This window comes from Pantherophis guttatus, chromosome 3 (assembly GCF_059756535.1).
Source record: "Pantherophis guttatus breed Tessera chromosome 3, ASM5975653v1, whole genome shotgun sequence".
Classification (NCBI taxonomy): Eukaryota; Metazoa; Chordata; class Lepidosauria; order Squamata; family Colubridae; genus Pantherophis; species Pantherophis guttatus.
The window spans coordinates 68,298,428-68,322,853 of record NC_142065.1 but is presented as its reverse complement, the minus strand read 5'-3'; the positions used below and the strand labels follow the sequence as shown (position 1 = coordinate 68,322,853).

Genomic DNA, 24,426 nt, shown 5'->3' with positions numbered 1-24,426 from the left:
ATAAGCCCTCCCCAAAAATAAGCCCTCCCCAAAAATATTTAAATGCACACGCAGCCGGTCCCCACCATTTCCTCTGGTTAGGGTTAGGGAGACAGAGCTGGAAATCAGGTAACACGGCAAGAGAAGCACGTGTTGAAGAAGCACGTCTTGCTCCAGGTGCCCCAAAATAATAAGACCTCCCCGAAAATAAGGCCAAGCGCTTATTTCAGGATTCAAAGAAATATAAGACAGGGTTTTATTTTTGGGGAAACACAGTAAAACTGAAGTTACTCAACTGTGGAGCGCACCAAAGCTGGAGGTGTTTGTGAGAGGGAGAGAAGGAGGAGGAAGCAGAAGGAATTTCCTGGCTTCCAATTTCTTATACCGAATGAGATTATTCTTCCATTAATCGAATGGATCCAAATGTAGACATATTAAGAATAGACATGGAAACATTAGTTGGACTTTAAAAAATTGGAACAGTTATCAGCTAGGAAAAAGAATAATCACACCCCACACACACTGACAAAATGATTGAGTGTTGGACAAAACATAAGAGGGCAGTAACAGCTATTTCAAGGATGTTGAATGTACAACATATTTATCCATTTGAACAGCTGCTGTCATTAGAATGGCAGAACTGGGCAAAATATGCTGAGGGTGTGACTAAGAGTTATAAAAAGCTGCAGCATTCCTTGGCCATAGACAATATCTGGACTGGAAGTATGTTATACATTGAGTCAGTTTGCATTGCTTTTCCAGAGCTTTACTTCATCCACCTGCTTTCCACTGATAAACACATCCTATTCACCAAAAACTCAAAGGAACTCTCCCTGTTCTTCTTGGTGTATGTTGTCAGCTGCTGAATAATTCAAGGGAAAGTTCCGGAACATGCTTAATCCATGCTGAGAAAAACAACATCTTGGGTGGCCCTTACTACCTACAAAAAATGAATAATGATAACTGAACTAGAAATTGTTCTGTTTCTCCCAATTTTTTTTAAGTTGTAATTTTCCTTGTTTTCTTTTTAAAAATTCACTTCCTTTAGAAAGTGAAGTGAATTTTTCCTTCCTTCCTTTATAGAAGGGGAGCATTGAAACCTTCCCAGTTAATGAATTAAATAAATTGCTAGCAGGTTTTTTTTTTAATAGCACCGTTTTAAATTCCTACAATGGTGTAACAGTACACATATGTTCTGTAGTACAATTATCACTATGACTAAACTAAATTCATTACTAAACTAAATTCATTGTGGTCTGCCAGCAGCCTGCAGAGCTGGCAGTGGAATCGGACAGCGATGAGGAACATGGGCCAGTCCTGGAGGCTGGGGAAGGCCTGGATGAGGTCTCTGCATCAGAGACAGAGATGGGGCCAGGGCCATCAGGGAGTGAGGTGCGGACTCCAGAACCTCCAGAGACTGATAGGAGTGAGTCAGAGGAACAGGAGGAACCTGTTCTAACGCACGCATGAGAAGAGCTGCCAGAAGGCAAGAGCAGCTCAAGCAATAAGGACAACTCAGGAGTAGGGCCAAGAGATGATTGGCCCCTCCCATAAGGCTTAAAACAGACCAGCAACGGCGTTTGGGCTTTGCCGGAAAACAACGTTGGAAGCTTCGTCTTCTTCTTCGTCTACATCTTGTATTTATTTTTGTATCTGTGACTTCTGAACGTTTGCCAAGAAAGGCCTTTGGCAGTTTGCCTAATTGAACCAAGGTTTGCGATAGGACTGAGGAATTTGTATTGGGAGGAATTTGCTTTAATTTAGCTGAACGACGCTGGGAATGAAGTAATTCTCAGCTGTTCGAATAAAGTTTGTTTGTTTTTTCACTGACTGATTTTCCTACTATTTACTTGGACTGGGTCACAACACAGAGGTGGTATTCAGCCGGTTTGGACCGGTTCGCCTGAACCAATAGCAGAAATTGTGGGTGGGCCCATGGGCACGGTCATGCACCCCAGTTCTATGCGATCCTATTTAGACACATTTTTGAGGTCGAGCGCATGCACGGAAGGCGCACGTGTGAGTAAAGCACATGTGCATAAGGCCGGGCACATGTGTGGACAGCAAATACACATACAAACTGGCCATGCGTGCGCATGAAGCGAGCATGTGCGGCAAACTAGTAGTAACATAATGTGAAACCCACCACTAATTATAGTATTTTTTTCTTTATTGCATCCATTTATATCTCATCTAGCTGTATCCCCATAATCTCAATCTGCAAAGTAGGATGTTTTGAGAGCTACTGGCTCCAAATAGCTAAGTTAATTCCATCATTAAACAGGACTTGAGACTGGATACAAGTCTAACATTTTAACTACTATTATCACTGCACTGGTACTTATATAACTCAATCATTTATTGATTTTTTTAAAAAAAAGCTCTCTTCACATTTGGTGATCATTGTAAAAAGACTCAAAAGTATTGGAAAGGAATATATCAAAACATAACATTTTGAGAATTATATGTGAATTGAAATCAGAAATATTTTTGTGAGGCATGACCTCAGGGAGGAGAAATGAAAAGCATCAGAACTTGTTAAGATATATGCTGACAGTGGCAAAAATTGATCTGACAAACAGAAAAAGGTGAAAAATCTTGCTGACGGTACAAGACCAAAATTGGAAAATATGCAGCAATGGAAAAATCAACTACAAATACTCGTAATAAAAGACTAAGCAAATTCAAGCAGAAATGTTCCCATTATATACAACATATTACACAGCAAGACAAATTAAAACATTTCGATTAAGGTTTTTGAAGAAAAAGAGAAACCATTTAATACAATAATTTAAATTAAAACAATTTAAGCGGAAATGAGTAATAACTGCAGAAGTTTAAGGCATAGTATCAAAATAAAAAATAAGGAGAAACAAAGAACAAAGAGGAGGTCTGCTTGGATGTTTTTTCTAATGGCCACTTTTAAAACAATTTTTATTTATTTCTTAATCACTATATTAAATTTCACCTTTTGAATCCTTCAACCCTCACTTCAAAGTAAAGGTTAAACAATGGCAATAATCATGTTAATTTTATTTAAAAAGGTAAATAACATGGAAGAGTTGCAGATTAAACTGCTATATTTGTAATTAAACATATACATGTAATTATATATACATGCATATAAAATGTTTTTAGGAAATGACACAAATGCGAGCATCGATTATATGTTTGTTTACAAGATAATATTTGAAGGCAACTCTTTTCTTTTTTCCCATTGTTCATAAGTTGTGTTATCAGGTATAAAGCTATAGTTTACAGCTGTACATTTCATATGTGATGCAAAATATATTCATTTTTTTAGTTCAACAGCTGTACCTGAGTACTGAAGCTTTTATTAGAACCAGCCTACTGTGTTAAAAGATTGGTTTTGAAACAAGCAATTTTCAGAAAAACTGGCATCCTTCATGTACCTAAAAGAGGTATAGTAAAAACACAGACAATCTATTTAAAATTGTTAAGGGCAGATTCCTCAAGCAAGTTGTCATGATATAAGCTCTAAGATATGTGAAGAATGCAAGCATCCAATCCATGGCTTAATGTGCGGTCTCTTTGACTCAAAACCTCTAAGAAAAAAAAAAAGGAATCGAGAGGCCCTCTGACTTAAAAATAAACAAAGTAACTGGCCTTGATTTTCCCTGTATATTTTAAAACAGAAGGCAGCATTCTTTCCTCTCAAGACACAACAGCCAAATGACAGGAGACCTTGAGCAATTTTCTACATGTCTTCAGCAGCTGCAATATTCAGGCAACTTTTTTTTTTCTTCTTCTCATAGTTCATTCTAACAGAATGGTGCAGTGTTTCTCAACCTTGATGGCTTGAAGATGTGTGGACTTCAACTTCCAGAATTCCCCAGCTTTGCTGGGTTGGGGAATTCTGGGAGTTTAAGTCTACACATCTTAAAGCAGCCAAGGTTGAGAAACATTGGTGTGAAGTCTTCGTTTTTAAGACCTTTGGTTTGTAATTTGACTCATTTTTTTGTTCATGGTCATTGATATAGATCAGGGCTGTCAAACTCGCAGCCTGCAGCCCGGACACATCACACGCTGGCCACGCCCGGTTTAGTAAAGGGAAAAAAAGACACGATACGCCACGTGACGACGCTGTGACAACGTGAGTTTGATACCTCTGATATAGATCGATCAACCTTCCAGTTATTTTTTTTTTTTAATTTGATTTATATGCCGCCCTTCTCCGAAGACTCAGGGCGGCTTACAATGTGCTCAGCAATAGCCTTCATCCTTTTGTATATTTATACAAAGTCAGCTTATTGCCCCCACAAACTGGGTCCTCATTTCACCTACCTTAGAAAGGATGGAAGGCTGAGTCAACCTTGAGCCTTGGCGAGATTCGAACCCTGCAGTAATTGCAGGCAGCTGGTCTTAATAAGCTTAATAACAGGGTGCCTTAAACGCCTGTACTACCAAGGCTCTTTATTAAGAAAATGAAAGCTGGTTCACACATGCATACTCATCAAGCTTTGGAAGCTAACACATGGTGATAACTTGCTCATGGGAATGGGCCTTCAGCAGAGTACTACAGGAGGAACACTCAAATAAATCTAGCACAATGTCTTGGATCAAAAGAGACCCTTTCTTGCTAGAAGTAAAGGATAAGAAAGCCATTAGTGTCCTACCTCCTACCAGAAGTCCACATGTTGCCAAACGATTGCTCTGGAGATTTTGGACAATCCAGCTTTTCACTGAAAATAAGTTGCATATATTCGCAAAGCATATAAGACTGGATAACCATGTGGTGCAAAATTTTACAGTTAGGGGAACTGCCTATGACTGAATCAAAACATGGTCTATCTGATGCAGTCTAGCTCAGGTGAAATCCAGCAGGTTCTGACAGGTTCTGGAGAACTGGTAGCGGAAATTTTGAGCAGTTTGGAGAATCAGCGAATACCACCTCTGGCTGGCCCCAGAGTGGGGAGGGAATGGGGATTTTGCAGTATCCTTCTCCTGGAGTGGGGAAGATTTATATTCCCATTCCTCAAATTCATTATAACTAGATACAAACTTTTCCTGAGAATTATACTTTACATACATATCAAAGAAGTTATTGAATATTGGAGTTAGCCTCATCTTCTCCTGAAAATATGAACCAATTCTTAATACTAATCTGTTTAAATATATATGAATGCACACTAAGGTCATATGGTAATTTATGGTGTCCTCATAATCATGAAAAATAGTCACTTTCAAACTTTGAAGAGTCCAATGGAAAAGATGAAAATGATATTTACTTATCCCTGATGATGTTTACTATTTGTAATTACATGTGAGTAAGCACAGTGGTATAAAAAGACATAAGCATTAAACATCTTCCTAAATCCTATTTTAAAGTCATTACTAAAATGTGATCATTTAATTTACTTGGTTTGAGCTGTAAAAATGGATGCATATTAGTTTTTAATGGAGAGATGCATTTGGCTAACAGGATATTTTATATACAATTTTTGTGTCTTCTGCTGTCATCATCTAAATGTAAATGATGACAAGGTTGGGATGTCCAACCTTGGAACTTTAAGACTTGTGGATGTCAACTGCTGGCCTGGGAATTCTGGGAGTTGAAATTCACAAGTCTTAAAAGTGGATACTCAGGATCTAGACCCATGATGGCGAACCTATGGCACGGGTGCCACAGGTAGCACATAGAGTCATATCAGTGAGCACGTGAGCATTGTCGTAGCTCAGCTCCGGCGCACATGCATGCGCCAGCCAGCTGATTTTTGGGCCTTCCGGTCCTACAAGAAGTTGGGAAATGGGCTGTTTCTGGCCTCTGGAGGGCCTCTGGGGGGTGGGAAAGGCCGTTTTCGCCCTCCCCAGGCTCCTAGAAAGCTTCTGAAGCCTGGAGAGGGTGGAAAACGAGCCTACCGGGCCCACCGTGCCATTGCGTGCTAAAAGCCAGGGGGGCGCGGGAGGACGCACGTGCATGAGCAGGGGCAGGGCACGTTGAATTATGGGTGTGGGCAAGCACGTGGGTGACCTCCCCCCAGTCCCCCCGCTTTTGGCACGCGATGGCAAAAAGGTTAGCCATCACTGATGAAGCATGAAGCGCGCACTCACTGAACCGGTTGTTAAACCAGCAGCATTCCACCACTGATGCCAGTTGCTAAAAGCCTATATTTTGATCATGTGACTTTGGGAATGCTGCAACGGTCCTAAGAGTGAAAACCAGACAGAAGTCCCCTTTTTCAATACCATTGTAACTTCGAATGGTCATTAAACAAGGTAATTCGAGGACTACCTATAACACAGAATACTGCGAGGTAAAGAGAGGAATGTTGAAAAATGTGAATCTGACAGTCAAAAATACTTAGATAAAATGTTTCCCAATTTTTTTTTCTTAGCCTCATGAATTTACTTGCCAGTTCCTTCAGGAAAGAGTCTAGCCCCATGATGGCGAACCTATGGCACGCGTGCCAGAGGCGGCACACAGAGCCCTCTCTGTAGGGTACTCACGCTGTCGCCAGCTGCTCTTCTGGTTTCCGGCGTGTGCATGCACGTCAACCAGCTGATCTTCATGTGCGCCAGAGTGCCAGAAATCCCAAAGCCCAGCTGGCCAGTGCACATGCACGTACCCGAAACCCAAAGACCAGCTGGCTGGCATGCACATGCGCACGGGCCACCTGGTCTTTACGTTTTGGGCGTGCACACACGTTCCGGTTTGGGCACTCGGTGCCAAAAAGGTTCGCCATCATGATCTAGCCCCTTCCCTCCTCTTTTGAGATGCTAAGGAGCTGTCTGTGCTGATATCAGAGGGGAGTATGTGTAATGCGCCATCTGAATTATGGCATCATGTTGCACGTGTCATTCCCCACCACCACCACGGATGCCGACTGACTTTCCCAGATTAGCATGGGCCACCATAAATGTCCCGCTTTTTTTTCATTCAGAGATATAGTCCCCATCTTTAATAAGGAGTTGCTCTTCTACTTTCCATTTATTCACATTTGGCATTTCCACTTGAGAACACCATTGTGTTTGACTGAAGAATTTGGAGATAAATAATGAAAGGGAACCTAAATCGTATAGGCCTTACTATTATTTAGCATTGAAACGGATTTAAAATACAGCTTTCCATTTTTCCAGAGTCAGTGAAGTAAACCAATATTCCAATTCATTTTGACATATAGGCTCCCTCTTTGTATTTTATTTATTTAGGGAATTTATCTAGCCACCCATCTTAGGCAAGCAAAAGTCTTCTAGAAAATAAATTTTTAAAAGAGGAAAAGAAAAAAAAAGCCTGTGTATACTATTCATATTCAACAGACAATTCTTTTAAAATGTCTGTTCTTAACACAAATGGAATACAAAATATTGTCAACTGCTCCACCTATTGACATCTTAGTAGAATGAGAATATTAAATATATATCTCTATATCTATATCTATCTACACACACAAACACGTGTGTCATTATGCATTTTCTGTATTTTACATCCACCGTGTTGAAAACTATGGATATCCAGGAAGTCAAAAAAGCCAAGAATGAAATACATAAAAACGTAAAAAAAGTTGCAGTTTTGAACCGGTAACCATGAACCTCGATTTGATTTTTTAAACACTCTCCTCAATGGAAAGCTCTGCTGGAAACTTATGAAGAATCATTATAAAATGAAACAATCATTATATGATTTGACATAATCACAAATCAATTGAATTGAGTGTGCGTTTAATAACTGAAGCGTGTTATGATGAAATAATTTTAAATGTGTTCTTTTTCAGCGTCTAGATTTAGTTAACTGGCATGGAAAACAAAACCTCATATTCACCTTCAGAAAACCTAGTGCCTGTTGCTATTGTGAAAAGTAAGATACGTTCTTACTTTTACATCTACAATTTACATCTACAATTTAAAATATTATTGCTACGTTATAAGTATTAAAATGGCAAATACTTCTATAAAATGTATGTAAAAAGGAAGAAAGAAACCCAATGCACAAACACACACACACAATACGTAGAAAAAATTAAAAGAGCAAACCTGCACCGATTATAAATGATATGTAAGAATGGAACTTTAAATTATATTGATAAATGCAGAAGCTGAAAGACTGCATAATCTTCAAGAAACTAATGATTAGTTATACCAGGTTGTTACATAACCTACTGAATAAATGCATGTAGGCCCTATTTAACGTCTGTTTGAAGTTACAACAAAGATACATAAGAAACTTTGCAACCAGTCCTTGAATTTAGGACCTTTGCGGGTCTGTAAGGCAAAAGAAAACTGCAATAAGGTCATAAGCACCATCACACTTTCACTTAGCAACTGCTTCACTTAATGACCAGTCCCACTTGCGGTTGTTATATGAAGATTACCTGTACTTTAATGTAAGAATTATTTAAAACTTCTTCCACAATTCTTATTACAGCTGTTTTACTTTTTCCTCCATTTTTAAATTTATCACTTTTGTCTGTCAGTACATTTTGGACAACTCTAAATAAAATCCCTTGAAAGGGACTAGGAAGACTGCTCTAAGCAATCTATTCTTCAGTTGTATTTCCTAATTTTATTTTTATGTCTGAGGCAGGTAATTACAAGCCACGTGGCCTAAACTTTCTAAATAAAGTCACAATCAATAAAAAAGCATCTATACTAACAAAGAACTTAAAAACTTTCAGCAGCTGTTGGCTACCCTGGAAGGATTGACAGTGTGGTGTCATTTGTATGTTTATTTGCCAATTAAGAAATGTATATGTATATTAATGTCTAATCTAATGAAAAGAAGGACTATGGGTGACATGATAGTGGTGTTCTAGTATCTAAGCTGCTGCCACAGATAAAGGGGGTCAACCTATTCCCCAAAACACCTGGAGAACAAGAAGAAATGGATGGAAACTAATCAAGAAGAGATCCAACCTAGAAATAAGGAGAAATTTCCAGAAAGTGAAAACAATTAATCAGTGGAACAGCTTGCCTTCAGAAGTTGTGGATACTCCATCATTGCAGGTTTTTAAGAAGAGATGGGACAACTATTTGTCTGAGATGTTATAGGATCTCCTGCTTCTGCAGGGGTTGGACTAGAAGACTCCAAGTTGCCAACTCTGTTATTCTGTATTCTATACATTTTTCAAAGCCCACATTCATTTTTACAAGCTCATCGAAGGAATAAGTGAGAGAGATCCTAGAAAGCATTCGTGGTTTGTAACACAAGAGTCACACATTTCTGGCAAAATGCTAAGACAGATAAACTTGTCTTGGTTAAAAGTGAGGCTACAAGTCAATTTCACAGAAGAGAAGTGGCTTTAAAATAAGATATCAGAGTTAGCCAGGAAGCCATCAAACAAGAATAAATTTCTACCTTTGCAAGGTTGGGCATTTGACCCAACTAAATGCAAGTAACATTTCTGGCCTTCTTTCTTATTTATTTCTTGTTCCTGTTCCTGTTTCTCTTTCTCTGTGTCCTATGAGATAGCAGCAACAGAAAAAAGAAGGAAGATGGCATTAAATCAGCCCCACTTCTAGTGGTCACCAAAAGCCCTAGGAGGCTTAGTTTTACCATCTTCCTCCCTTTGAATTATGGAACATCTTTACATTTTTCACATCACAGATTATTTAGTCCTTTTAAGGCAAGGCAGGCAACTGACTCCTGGAGGAAATGTGGTAGCTTCTGTGGTCTTTCTAGATTCAGAAAACTCAGAAAAATAGTACAGGTTAAAATAGCTTTAATTTTTTTTAAAGCAATACATTCACCCTCAAGCCCAATATTTGATGACTTATGCCCCCTCCCAGAACAGCTGATGGAAAGGAGGTATGACCAGTCTGGTTGTGAGAAACAATGTTGGAGCATATGAGTCCCACAAATTCCACTTCCTGCTGCTCAGCTTCCTCACCTCTTACCTACTCAGGAAGGTTTGAAAGAATACCTTTAGCAACAATTCCCTTTGCCATTCCAGGTAAGTTTCCCCCCTCCCTAACTTCAACTGTTTTACTGCATCCAAATACTAAGTAGGCTTGACCCTGCTCCAGTTACCTGCTATCCTCTCCTTAAAACTCCCACTCCTTCCTAAAAAATCTTGATCATAGGAAATGTGCAAGCCGTGACTTTACATACTCTGCCCCCATGGGCAAACCTGATCCCCTACAATCTTCATCCACTCTTCCCCTTAAATATTTGGTATACAATAGGCCAGATCTCCTTCCCTTGAATGGGACAACATGGGCAGATGCCTCCACGTATAATGGAAGTAAGTTACCCTCTGCTTGCCTTTCCAACAGAATTTCCTAGGAAATACAATCATCTACTGAAACTTGATCATGCTCATTTGAAAGGCAGCTGGGCAAGTCAAAATGAAAAAGATAAGCTAATAGATCATCAATTAGGATTGCATAAAAGTAAGGATTTTTAATGATATTTTTAACAACAGCTCCAGGGAAGCTAAATCCAAAGTTAGTGGGAATTTTTATATTTAATTAATCCCATTGTTCCAAAACCTGCCTCAAAGGTACTTCAGTTCCAAAATTTACAAGCTGCCTCCATTTCTTGATGGGAAAAAAAAAAGTGTCAAAGTTGCTGGAGGAAAAATGCAAATGAACTAGATAGAAGTCAAATTGCTGACCTTAAAAAAGCCCTGGGGATGATGGGAAAATAATCCAAAACATCTGAGTCTGTTCTGCAAGGAATTTCCCAGTAAAGCTGAAACACAAAGTTTTGCTTATAAGGAGACAGAGACATGATATGAGAGAATGTGCGGAGCTGGGAAAATAATACAATGTTGGATGTAAACAACCAAGATATGAGGCAGGAGTTTGTAGTCCAGGATGCACAATGTTCAGTGAAAAAGAGATTCACGATTTTAAAGTCTATTCCATCATAATCAACTAAGAAATAAATGGTTGCGTGCCAGCTGGAGAATTCTGGGAGGTTAAGTCCACAGGTTTGGAGACCCCTTCCCTATAGAAACCTGTGCAGTTCTTGCTTTTTTGCTTGTGCTTGTAATGTGGGTTTGATAAACTGTTTTACTTTGATATGATATTATTCAGATTAACTTTAAGAGACCAACAATTTTGGTAACAAAGGTCATAAGTACACTGAATTCTCCGAAGGTATTCATTCTGTATGAGTTCTAGTCCCGCCTTAGATGTGAAAGCTGGCTGGGTGACCTCAGACCCAGTCATTTGTCTCTGTCCAACCTACCTCGCAGAGTTGTTTGTGTGGGGAAAATAGGAAGAAGTATTTTGTATGTTTACCACCTTGAGTTATGTATAAGGTAATAAAGGCAGGATTTAAAACAACAACAACAAATAAATAAAGTATTAATCAGAGTCAGTCATATGTTGTGAGGATTGTACCATGACAGATACTTCAAGGGTCTTTCTATATTGCACTTCTGTGATAACAAATTTGATTCGATTAATAGTATGGAATTCAGCTGCATTGTGGTTGAAATTTGGGACAATGGCATTATTATTCATTTAATAAAATTTAATAAAATTTAACATCATCATATAAATTACTAGATGATGATATGATTTAAGATACACTATATATTGAATATGCACATTAAATTCCTCCCCCCAATTAAAACAAATGGATGCATTAAAATGTTTCAAAGTATCTATTAATTAAAAAAGAATTATTTAGAATCTGGAATTTGGAAATAATTTTGTTTCATTGATTTTATTGTGAGGCTTGCTGGCCCTTCCATTGCTCAACTTTTGCCAAACTAGAGCCAGAGTAATAGGACATCTAGGTCCCAGACTCCGATTTTTACCAAGATCAAAGAGTTTAACACAGGGGCATCTCTAGGCTAGCGAAAATGTACCTGAATGTAAATCCGGTTTGTTGGAAATGTAAACAAGATCAGGTACTTTCTTCCATACCTGGTGGCTTCGCCCAGAAATCAAGAAATATTGGAGGAAAATAAAAATATGGATAGTAGTAATAATAGACCAAGAAATTGAATTAGAACCAGAAATCTTTTTATTAGGCATGATCAAAGGGAACATTGGACAGGACATAAAATACTTAACACTACATATAATTACGGCGGCTAGACTGGCACTAGCACAATTGTGGAAAACAGATCGCTTGCCAACGGATCAGGAGGTAATTCAAAAAATTTATGCATGTGCAGAAATGGATAAATTAACCTTAAAATTAAAAGACAAGGAAGACTCAAAATATTTCAAAGTATGGAATAGATGGTACAAGTGGATAAATCAAAAGAAAAAAGGGTAAAGACAAAATTCAGGGAAAATCAAATGAAATAAATAAGCACCGTCAGGTAGATAGAATAGGTAATAAATCACTGTTTATATATGTGTATATATATAATTACATATATTTAGTTTGTTTGTGGTGTTGTGTATTGTATATGTAAATTTATGATTGAGAAAAATTTGTATATTTTTTGTTTTTTAATATTTTTAAACTTAATAAAGTTTGTTTTTAAAAATTAAAAAAAAAACACAGGGGCATCTAATCTTGGCAACTTTAAGACTTGTGGACTTCAACTCCCAGAATTCCTATGCTAGCTGGGGAATTCTGGGAATTGAAGTCCACAAGTCTTAAAATTGTAAAGGTTGCCTCCCCTCTGCTTAAATGTATTAGGTTATATATGATTTATACTAAAATTGTTTTAGATGTTTGTTTCTTATTTTCCCAATTATCCTTTTTAAACAGATGTTCTGAACAGAACAATAATACATCTGTCCATTTTTATAGACAATGAAGGAAAACTGAACTAGCAGCTTGCTGTTAGCAGAGATTTGAGAGGGCTGTATATGCTGATTGTATGTCTCTGTGAAAGACAGAAATCTGAATTGCTGATTACTTGCAAGAGAATCGTGTTTGATACATGGTTGGCAGAATATAAACTTTGGTTTATTAAGTTACTTGAACAAATGAGCTAGAGTTTGCCTATCACTCAAATTAAGTATATAGGAGAAAAAAGCCTGTTCTTTTCTATTAAATTCAATGTATTTTTCTATGTATACATTCAAGAAATAGATACCTTGCCCCTCAGCATTTGAAATGCTGCCACAGTGTCAGTTAAAATCTTTATTCCCTCCTCCTTCTTCAACTTGTTTTCAGAAATGACTCCCACACACATTTTATTTTATTTTGCATTTATTTTGTTGGATTTATAGCCTGCCTTTTGCATAGCAGCTCGCAGCAGTGATAGATTTAATTATCATTTAATTGTCCACATACTAAGAGGGTGCACAAAATGAAGGAACATGTTTTCTAAGATTTTTTTTTTAATGAGAAGCTTTGGTAAAAAGGTAACTGAAACAGCTACATAGGTGAACATAACTAAAAAGATACAGCTATGATTATGCTTCAGGCCAGCCCATGAATAATGATAGCTTAAAAAAAGAATTTCTACAGCCAAGATTTGATAAGCATGTTAGCCAATAATATGGCAGGCATGAGGTCCAGCCTTGTTGTTTAGAGCGATTTTGAATTTAAGGGAAAAATGATTCAGAGCTAGATCTAAGTCTTTTATTCTTACCTATTTTAATAATTAATAATTGAGTAAAATCAGCAAGTTTCCCATCCTTTTTTGGTTAAGTCTGAGCGATACAACAATTGTACCATGCTTGGATTTTTAAGCTTTTCCCCATAGTCATGTTAAAGTTTATTTGCTGGCAAAGACCAAAATAATCTGTAATATCATAGTTATGTTTTTGTGAATGGGTGCAATGTTAATTCCTTCCCACCATGTCACCATTATTTATGCAAGTGAACTTTATTAAGAATCTTTGGAATTCATAAAACATTTTATTTTATACACAAACATACAGTAGGTATCACCGCCCCTCGTAGAAATTAGCAGCATTATCAAAACCTAAAATCCACAAACTCTCCGAAAGACAAAGATTTCTGCTTAAACAACTGAGGCACAATCAACTGGGCAATTTACACTTAAGTAATTCCCATTTATCTCTGAAGGATGCGACAGATGGAAAACCTCCAACCAGATTGTGCTTTTGAATGTTTACATATAGCACTGACTTCCCCATATCATCACCAATTTATCTGCAGGTTGCAATGCGGTTTGTTTGGGGTTTTTTTTTTTTTTTGGTATATCGGGTTTTTTTGACAGCACTATATGAAACACATAAAAAGTGTAAATTATAAGCAACAATGAGGTGATCTCCCATCTCAGCTAGAAAACATGCACATTATTTTAGCATATAAGCCCAACATCCCCTTCATCAGAAACCTGTGAAAAGGTTTCTGATGAACCTTTGCATAACAGTTAAAAGAATGATTATATCCATTTAAAATATACATTCTTGGCCAATCATTGGAGCACAATTCTTAAACAAATTAACATCTTTTATACCTTCAAGTTAAATATGAATATCCAGTGTAAATCTAAGCAAAACCTGACAATATCAAATGCCCTCAAGTCTTAAAAAGAATTAGTGAATTTTTTTCATGGCCATTTTCACTTGCATTTCATATAAATATCATTAATTTGGACATTGAGTAGAAACCCTTTAAAATCATTTCAATCTGCTTTCAGGCACTATTCATGGAATATGCATAGCTATTGCTATATTCCAATAGCTTAATGCACTTTGTGATTCGCTAGATCCAAAGACAGAACATGAAAACACAGACATTATTCTTAACAAGACATGCCACTTCTTTTTTGACCACTACTTATTCACCCTTGGCATAGTTAAGAGACATACTTTATTTTAAACAAGATGATTCTTATTGCATTCTAATTACATCATAACAGTAAACATATTTTACAGAAGCTGCAGGATTTTAAATAGAAAATTGCCATTTTATTTATGTATTGGTGAGACATGAACGTCAGAATTTGATCATGAGATTGGTAGATCATGTTTACAATTTGTTATAATATTATCATTATAAACAATAAGTAGCCTTAATTTCAAATTAAGGCTCATTTTCATTCATTTCAGGGGAGTTACACTCAGTGGCGGTATTCAGCTGGTTCTATCCAGTTCGGGCGAACCGGTAGTGGTGGCGGCAGGAGGCTCCACCCACCTGCCCAGACATCATCACGTCTTGTTTTCGACACTCTGCGCATGCATGGATGGTCCCGCGCATGTGTGGAGGTGGTGCATGCACTCACATTTGCGAACCGATAGCAAAGGTAACTGAATACCACCCTTGGTTACGCTTTACATCAGAGGTTGGGAACCATGGCCCCTTTATGACTTGTGAACTTCAACTTCCAGAATTCCTGAGCCAGCATGGCTCAGGAATTCTGGGACTTCAAGTCCACAAACCAGAAAGGGACCACCGTTCCCCACCCCTGCTTTACACAGTACCAATTATTTCCACTATTTAACTTGCTGTCCAGAGATAGGAACTTCTAAAGATTTTTGCCAATCTATCAAGGATTTTCCAAAACCGGAAAATGAATAAGGAGAAGCTTAAAGTTTACTTGTCATGGTTATAACTAACTTACATATATTTATCCAGAGAGATTAGACAGGAGGATTGGAACTTCATCATTAGAAATTCATATGCAATTAATTTTCCACTGGAGAATTTGATATTTCATTATTCAAAAAATCTGTAATTGAATTATGTTTTAATGTTTTCTGGCAGGGCTAAAAAGTTTGACAATCAAACCATGAACAAGATGAAAAGTCAATCAGTATTTCTATCTGTTCATTAGAAGGGAACCAACAAACGACCACATTCTTTCTTGTATATATGCTAATTTTAGTTTCCTGATTACATTTCCTACTAAGAGATAATAATTATGGACAAAGGAAGGAATCAAAAGCCCATTCAAGAGAACCCGGTAGAGAGGAGATGTAGGATTAAGGCTTTCACAAATAGCTTCAATGACAAGACATAATGGACCACTACAATGGCCGTAGCTGCATAGCAACATCCTTAATAATATGTGCTAATTTTAGCTGGAGTTGGGTTGCCATCTGACAAGGATTGTAGATCATTTTATAGCAGCTCTAGCAATGCTCAGAAATAATTGCATCCAGCCCAAACTGCCTTTGCAGCAAAGCTCATGGCAACACTGTTAATGTCACTGCCCCCTTTTGGTGCTTCAGGATAGCTACGGCTTGCTCATGAGTCACACCTTCCAGAGACTGTCCATTAACGGCTAAAATCTGATCGCCACGCTTCAGTCTGCCATCATCTGCAGCTGCTCCCTGGAAAGAAAGAAAACAAAACAGACCAGAAACAATACACATCATCAGCCAAGCAATGTTTTGGAACTAAAATTGTAGATAACAAATTATAGTGAACATGGAGATGGCAGAGTAGCCTTAGGATGACTTTCTTCAACCGTTGGGGATATATTGGAATTACAGTTCCAACAAAATGCCTACTCAATGGGATTAATTTAGTGCTAGATCATGTGATACTAAACGGAAAGGCTAAAATGGAGGGTTTTGGGGAAAGCTTCTCCTCAGAGAAAACTTTCCCTTGTTATAGTCAAATTTATATCGTATAGCTAACTTAGCAATTTTGACATGATTATCTCCCTCACAGAAAGTGATACATTGGCATGCATGGATCTAATCACCGAGGCTCACATATACATTGTGTACTGAAACTGGGAACAGATGGTGTAAACTACCCCACAATTCTTTTATTTAAAAAGTAACAAGAACCATCAACTGTGTGAACTCAAAATGCTGATGGTCAGCCTTTCACAGGCACATCCTTCCAAATAAATCTTCTATATGGAAATCAATACTTATTTTTCTGGAAGTTGAGTCACAGCCATTGGACTTCTTTTCTTGAAGAACGTTTCAAACCAAAAAAGAAAAGAAATCCAGTTGCATTGACACAACTTCCAGACAACTCAAACTGGATGACTGAGAATCTTCATCGGCCGTACTTATTTTTATTTTTATGGAATTAAATAAACCCCTGACATAACAGGTCAACATTTTTGGACTGCCCAGATTCTACTGTTATCCTTCTTTTTCTTTTTCAAGTATTTTTTTTATTACGGACAGGACAATCACTTATCCCACATCTCATAATTTCTGTCAAGACACATCTCTATAGGAAAAGACCCTATTCCCATTTTTAATGTACATTGCATGCCATATCAAAGGTAAACATATTAATAAATGCACAATACTGTACATTATCCATTACTTGCAATAAAATAGTAAAAACATGTCCTCCAGAAGGAAGAAGCAAGAAGATATTAAAAGGCTTTTCATTATGATCTTTGTATCATGTTAATTTATTTGCTTGTCTTTGGTTCATTTGGAATTTAAGGTATTTTAAATGAACTGTATTAAATTAACATGATTTGCCCCATTAATGTTCATTGCTCATTGTGTAAATTCATTCTGAGCACAGTGTTGGGGGCATAAAGCAATATAATCAACTACAAGATCTTTGGAATACAGAGTTACAATGGCACTGGAAAAAAAGTGAATTTCAACTGGTCCTCGCACTTACGACTGCCCACAGTCAACTGATCAAAATTTGGGCACTTGGCAGCCGGCATGTATTTATAATGGTTGCAATGTCCCAGGGTCATGTGATCGCCATCTGCAACCTTTCTAGATTGTTTCCAACAAGCAAAATCACTGGGGGAGGTGGATTCGCTTAAGAACCATGTGGTTCACTTAACAACTGCAGTTGATTCGCTTAACAACTGTGGCAGAAACTTTTGTAAAATTAGATGTGACTCATTTAATCACAGAAATTGATTGCTGAACAACAGAAATGGTGTAGTTTTCTTGTAAGATCAGACTAAGTCTCTGCCTGATTTTTCATGACATAAGTAAGTAGTCCCTATCCTGTTTTATTTGAATGTTTGACAGTTCTTTTAGTGATATTTGTTTTCTTCGTAATGCCTGTTAATTTATGTAACTTGTATATTTTAATGAGTTACAGTGTGTTATTTTGTTATACTGTTTTATTATTTTACTCTTTGTATTAAGAAAGGAATATTAATTTTTCAGTGTCCTATTGGACAAGCATGCCATTTGACTCCAATTAAGAAAATCAGTAAATCAACAAAAGTAAACTGATTAGGAATATGATATATAATTTATATATTTATTTATTTTTATTTTGTTTATAAAATTTGTATGCCGCCCTATCTCCAAGGACTCAGGGCGGCTCACACAACAATCGACCAACAACTATTAAAATAAACAAATATACACAAAAAATATAAAAGTTTTTTAAAAAATTTAAAAATTTAAGATATACTACCCCATCAGTCCAGGCTGGGGGACATAAATAGCCAGGTTTTCAATTCACGGCGCAAGGTGCAAAGATCAGGGGCCAACCGGAGCCCAAGGGAAGTTGATTCCAAAGGGTGGGGGCGCTCACAGAGAAAGCTCTACTCCTGGGGGTCGCCAGACAACATTGTCTAGCGACGGCACCCTGAGTAGGCCCTCTCTGTGAGAGCGCACCGGGCGATGGGAAGTTGACGCTGGTTGCAGGTGGTCCGACAAATAGCCTGGGCCTAAGTCATGAAGGGCTTTATAGGTTAACACCAGCATCTTGAATCTCACCCGGAGGGCAACCGGCAACCAATGCAAGCCGTGCAGGAGTGGTGTAATATGGGAGTATCAGGACCCTCCCGCAACAACATATATGTTGTTTGTAGTAAAATAGTACAGGATATTTCATGCCTGAATAAATAACAACCTATGGAGTGTCAAGAGATTTCAGTGGTAAAGATTAACAATGGTATTCCCACATGCTCCTGCTCCAGTTTGAACTAATTCGTTCTGAAATTGTTTCTTAAAATTTGCACAATACTTCCACATGTAGCATGGCCTTTTAAATGAAGTTTTTAATAGTGTGGAGAATGTGGCCAATATTTAGAACATAAACAGGCCCACCACTTTGTCCCAAAAGCTGATAATTGATTTAAGGATAATATTCACCTCAATTAAACTACTGAAAAAAAATTCAAGTTGTCCCAGTTTTCTACATATTATTGTAAAACATCTAAATTTTTCTCCATGTTCCTCATCAAAAGAGTGAGTCAAATTGAATATCAGTGCAAAGGCCATTACAAAGTAAAATTTTGAAGTACCTTTGCAAAAATGGTTTTGACATATATTGGGAGGTCTCCTTGTGGGCTTCCGAAGCCTCCAACAATGCTAAAGCCCAATCCATCTGACCCTTTCTCCAACCCAATGATTTTAGGTTGAGGTACTCTGAAAAAGACAGCAAACATTCATTAATACATTCGTTACTTAATATGAGGAAAAACAGCATCACTATAGCTGGCTCATTCCATCAGAGCAATGGCTGTCTTGCACTGGTTTTGTCTATTTTATTAATGGCTCTCAAGCTTCAGATCTTTTTTTTTTTTTTTTATCTCTGGGAGCTCTTGATAGGAGATATTAAAGTCTTGAATACAAAGTATGAATTCCATAATTGATCCTCCCAGGAATTAACTATGTGCTTGCAATAATTGAGGACCCAGTTGTGGGGGCAATAAGCTGACTTTGTATAAATATACAAAAGGATGAAGGCTATTGCTTAGCACATTGTAAGCCGCCCTGAGTCTCCGGAGAAGGGCGGCATATAAATCAAATTAAAAAAATAATAATAATGCTGACAACTCCCTTCCACTCCCCAATGCTCCTCTGTCTTTATTTTCAGTGGCTAAAATAAGAAAATATAACATTTCTCATAACTGAAAACGCTACAGCTTACCGATCTCTGCAGCTATTAATACTATAAGAATTCATGAAACAAAGAATGCATAGCACTAAAACACTACAGTTCAGGAATACACACGTTTTCTAATTTGATTGAAACATTCGTTTGGTAAGGTAATTGTTTTTGGCAGGAACCTTTAGTATAATTCACCTACTTCCTTTTTTCCTGGCCAGACGCCCTTCAGATCTATTGGGGGTACAAGGAAGTCTGGAGAAGACAGAGTTAGTTACGAGAGATGTGGAATTAGATCTAAGCAGGCCGGGTGGTATCATAGGTCAGGATTAATTCCATCAAAAGGATGATGTGATAGAATGTAGTCTGGAGTCCCAGGAGGGAGGGTGTGCATTTCAGAGATGCAAAAGACAATTCAGTTCAGATAGTTTGAGAAAGAGAGTGAAAGAGAGCTACTTAATAATTCCCGGAGTATATGCTTTAGTGGGTGATGGTACTTTGCTTTAGTTTGCTCACCTATGGGTGAGTAACAGTGGAAAAAAATCTGTTTGGGAGAATCACATCATGTATTTTGGGGGGGGGGGGTTGGAGCTTGACAGATGGCAAATTGTATGGAGAAACATGCTCTGCACACAATCAAGTGGGGAGACAGCTGTGTCCTCAGTATTCCCTTCATTACTGTCTTTCTCTGTCTGTGATGGGCATAAATATTTCTGCTTGGTCCTACACAGACAGAATCATTCCACTCAGGATGCAGCAACAAGCTAGTGTTCTGCCTTGAATGGAGTGGCTTCAGCCTTCTTACCCGACTTAATAATGGTGCATGCTATTTGGGAATTACTGCGACTAGACTAAACAACTTGAGTGACATGATCATATTTCCAGTAATAAATTCCTGCAACATAGATGTAGAGATAGGAATTTATGTTTATTTAACTACAAAGATGGTAACAAGGACGATCTCCATTGGCCTTGTGCCTAAATGAAGCAACAATAAGAAACCAGAGCTCAGCAAACTGCTGTTCCTAAAACTTTGACAGGCATCTGACTAGCAGGAAACTAAGAATTGGAACAATTTTCTTTTCTGGCTAGGGAATTCTGGGAGTTGAAGTCCATAGGTCTTAAAGTTGCCAACGTTGGACACCCCTGTTCTAGACAAGAAAGCAAGCAAGAAAGTACTTGGCAAAAGATTCCCAAGTCTCTTGAAAAAAGATGTACCCTGTTTTCCCGAAAATAAGACCCAACTGGAAAATAAGTCCTAGCATGATTTTTCAGGATGGTCATGCCCCCCAAAATATGCCTCAGTTAAGATTGTCAGCCAGATGGGTGCATTTAGTACCATATTTTCCCCAAAATAAGATCTAACTAGAAAATAAGCCCTAATGCATCTTTTGGAGCAAAAATTAATATAAGACCCGGTCTTATTTTCAGGGAAACACGGTATTTCAAATGTATATATGCAAGAATTAATTCAATATATTACAGCAATATATGTCTGTATGGTGTGATTCATGAATCCAAGTGAGAAAGCATTCAACTTAATTTTTAAAAAGAAAAAGTTTGTAGAGCATTTATCAAGACAATTTTTTGGGAAGATTCCACATTTAATTTCTCTAGCAGAAGATCATCTGGAATTGCAGTTGTCATAAATCATCTCAAGCGAAAACACAACCAGACAGAAGGATAATAAACATGACAACATGTCAGTGGGGGAAAACCCACCCAACCTCAGAAGAACAGCTTGTTCTTTTGATCAGTCAAAAGAATGAAAACAAAAATCTTCCAGCAGTCTGAAAAATCCATTGTAGTATATTTTGCACTATTGGAAACATTATCTGAAATTAGAAGCTTGAAAGCAGAAATATTTACATTAACTATCAGGAGAGAGGACCGTAAAAGGTTTCTACAAATCCTACAAAATGGGCGAGAGAAATTAGAAATATAGAAAGCATGCCTGATTCCAATTTATGAACTAATAGCCATGACTTGTATTTGGACCACCATATATTCAGATGCACAGGGAGAATGATTGAGGGCTGCTTCTATGTTCAAACATCTGTCAAACTTAAGGAAAGCAGAATTACACAATTCATGTTCAATATAATTCTGCACTGGATAGAGTTTATACAGGTCTCGGCTCTGCGTAGAGTTTATATAGGACTTGAATCATATGAATAGTGGCCCACTATGCCATATACAAGGAAAAAGGCTCATCTTCAAAGTTGAGAATTTCAGCAGAAAGCTGAAATAATCTGGCAGTGTAGAAGATGCTAATGCAGACCTGCACATTTTACAGATTATGGGCAACATCTGGCCCTTAGGCTGTTCTTGTCCAGCCCGGGGCAGTGTTGGAGGGGACAGCATCAGTTGGGGTGGGGGGCAGGTCAGCACTGACAGGTGGAGGGCTGACATTGGTGGGAGCAGGGCAGAAGCCCTCCACAACAGTCCCAGTTTTTTATGTGGTCTTTGGGGAAAATTAATTGCTCACCCCTAATCTAATGTAATGCACAAAATCCAAAGGTTTCCATGCATGCATGCAAAAAAAATAATAATCAATTATACATCTATCAGTCTATCTTTAGCATTTTCGTTATTCACCATATTTTCCCATCAATATGGCACAAGCTTTATTTTGAGCATGAATCTGTTCTTTTATCTATCATATTATCAACAAATGTGTGTACTTACTCTGGGTATTCAGAATGATGTTCGGTGGGTGGAGTAAAGTTAGTGCTGGAAGTCATATTCTCTATCTGGCTGGCAATGGCACTGATGTTGGTATCAGCCACTACCTACAGTGCAAAGGAAGAAGAAACAATTATCAACAAGGCGTGACTTATTACTGTTAGAAAAATACTAGCAATGGGCTATATTTGATGGACATATTAATGAATCAACAAGAAGTTAAAGCATTGACAATGTAGCCTGCTTAAGGCTCAAGTGAAAACTGTCAGAATAATAAGTGAATCAAGAACATATTTATTCAGTTATTCCTTTAAAGAAGTGATTCAGTCACCCAAATTGGACCTGGGGGAGCAAAGGTTCAGCCTATGGGTAACTCTTTTAAGCCTCAAAGTTCATTGTTAAGTGTTAATCCACTTCTTGAAAGTTTTATCTTCAAATACAGGCAATTTATCAATTTAACTCAACTTTCCAGTTAGAATGAAATCACTGCAAAACTGCTCATATTTCCTGGTTGTTTGTTTGCTTTTAATGGCAATAATCTATCTGGGTGTGCTTGTGTGTCATTGGTAGAGAAAGCATACCAAAGTTTGAGAACTCAAAAAGCTTTTCCTTATCTCTACCAGGACTGCAAATAGCTGATTAAATTATCAGGGGGCATCCAAACAGCCAGGCTGGATCAAATATTCCCCAGAGCAGTGGTGGGTTTCAAATTTTTTTACTACCGATTCTGTGGGTGTGGCTTGGTGGGTGTGGCATGGCTTGGTGGGCGTGGCAGGGGAAGGATACTGTAAAATCTCCATGTCCACCCCACTCCAGGAGAAGGTTACTGCAAAATCCCCATTTCCTCCTGATCAACTGGGACTTGAGAAGCAGAGAATAGATGGGGGGCGGGCCAGTCAGAATTTTTACTACTGATTCTCCGAACTACTCAAAATTTCTGCTACCGATTCTTCAGAACTGGTCAGAACCTGCTGAAACCCACCTCTGCCCCAGAGATACTAATCTCTCCTTTGCAAAGAGCATTAACACAATTCTTTGTGGTCTTGCCCAAGACATCCTGACAATCAGCATTTCCACAGCCCTATCTCCAGTCATCTGGCCTTTCCTACCCATTTTACCATGAGGTCATTTTGCTGGTAATAGAATTACTTAATGATGTGTCAGTGGTGAATATCAGATTTTAAAGCATGAATTCACTTCTGTGGTATGAATTCAACTTCAGGCAAAGGGAGAGCACAGTTATTTAAACACAACATACTATTCATATTTTTATGGACATATTTGGATATTGATACAGACGGTGAGAATATGGCAAGCTGTGAAAACGACTAATACTTTTTTAAAAAATTAGCCATACATGTAATAAATTAAGGCTTTCATCTAGTTAATTTAAAATGTGTGATAGCAAAATCCATACTTTATTTCTCCTACTTAATTATTTTTTAAGTAAGAAACATATTGCAGGAGCTAGGCATTATTTTAAAACTTGAACATCTGACAATCTGCTTCTCTAGAAGTGCTATTGTAATTGACAGTATATATTTTTTTTATCTCATAAGCCAATAAACTGAGTTTCCTGCATTGCTAAAATATTACTGCCTGTGTACTATTTAAAAAATAAGTATTAGCAATTTGTATTAGTATTTGTCTAATAGTAGATTATGGCTCCATCCTTGGCTGTCAATGTTATTTTCACATTATTTTAAAGCAGCTAACTATATCATTCGACTTAACTGCACATTCCTGTGTCATCTGCTCCAAAGCAAAAGTTTATCTCCTCCCTCAAATCATTCAATTTTTTTCAATTTGGATTTTCACTGAATGTGATTCTTTCTTGATATGGTTCTAGCAGCCACTTCAAATAGACTCCATAAATATCAATCAGGCACCACCTTCCATGCCGGGATGGGCAACTTTACAATCTGTGGACTTCAATTCCCAGAATTCCTCAGTCAGCCATGCTGAAATCTACAGGTAGTAAAAGGACCATAGCTGCTTACCACTACTCTGTGCACTAAATGTGTCATGGGCAGAAACACAATATCTATTGACCTGATTCTCATTGCTCAAACTTCAGCAACATATGAGCTTCAACTGCTGGCTTGGAATTCTGGGAGTTAAAGTCCACACTTCTTAAAATTGCTAAAATTGAAAAACACTGTGTTATAAATTGCTGC

At 37.7% G+C, this 24,426-nt stretch overlaps 1 protein-coding gene across 5 annotated transcripts in view; it reads right to left on the bottom strand.

Annotated features, from left to right (window-relative positions):
* Positions 1 to 13,697: 13,697 nt before the first annotated feature.
* Positions 13,698 to 24,426, bottom strand: part of PATJ (PATJ crumbs cell polarity complex component) — a 149,221-nt gene continuing 138,492 nt past the window's right edge. For all 5 annotated transcript variants that reach the window (XM_087889789.1, XM_034415224.3, XM_034415226.3 and 2 more), the window contains 3 exons: positions 22,253 to 22,356; positions 18,978 to 19,101; positions 13,698 to 16,104 (listed from right to left, as the gene is read on the bottom strand). In XM_087889789.1, coding sequence (XP_087745915.1) covers positions 15,958 to 16,104; positions 18,978 to 19,101; positions 22,253 to 22,356 — 375 coding nt within the window. In that variant the 3' untranslated portion in view covers positions 13,698 to 15,957. The remainder of the gene's footprint in view (positions 16,105 to 18,977; positions 19,102 to 22,252; positions 22,357 to 24,426) is intronic.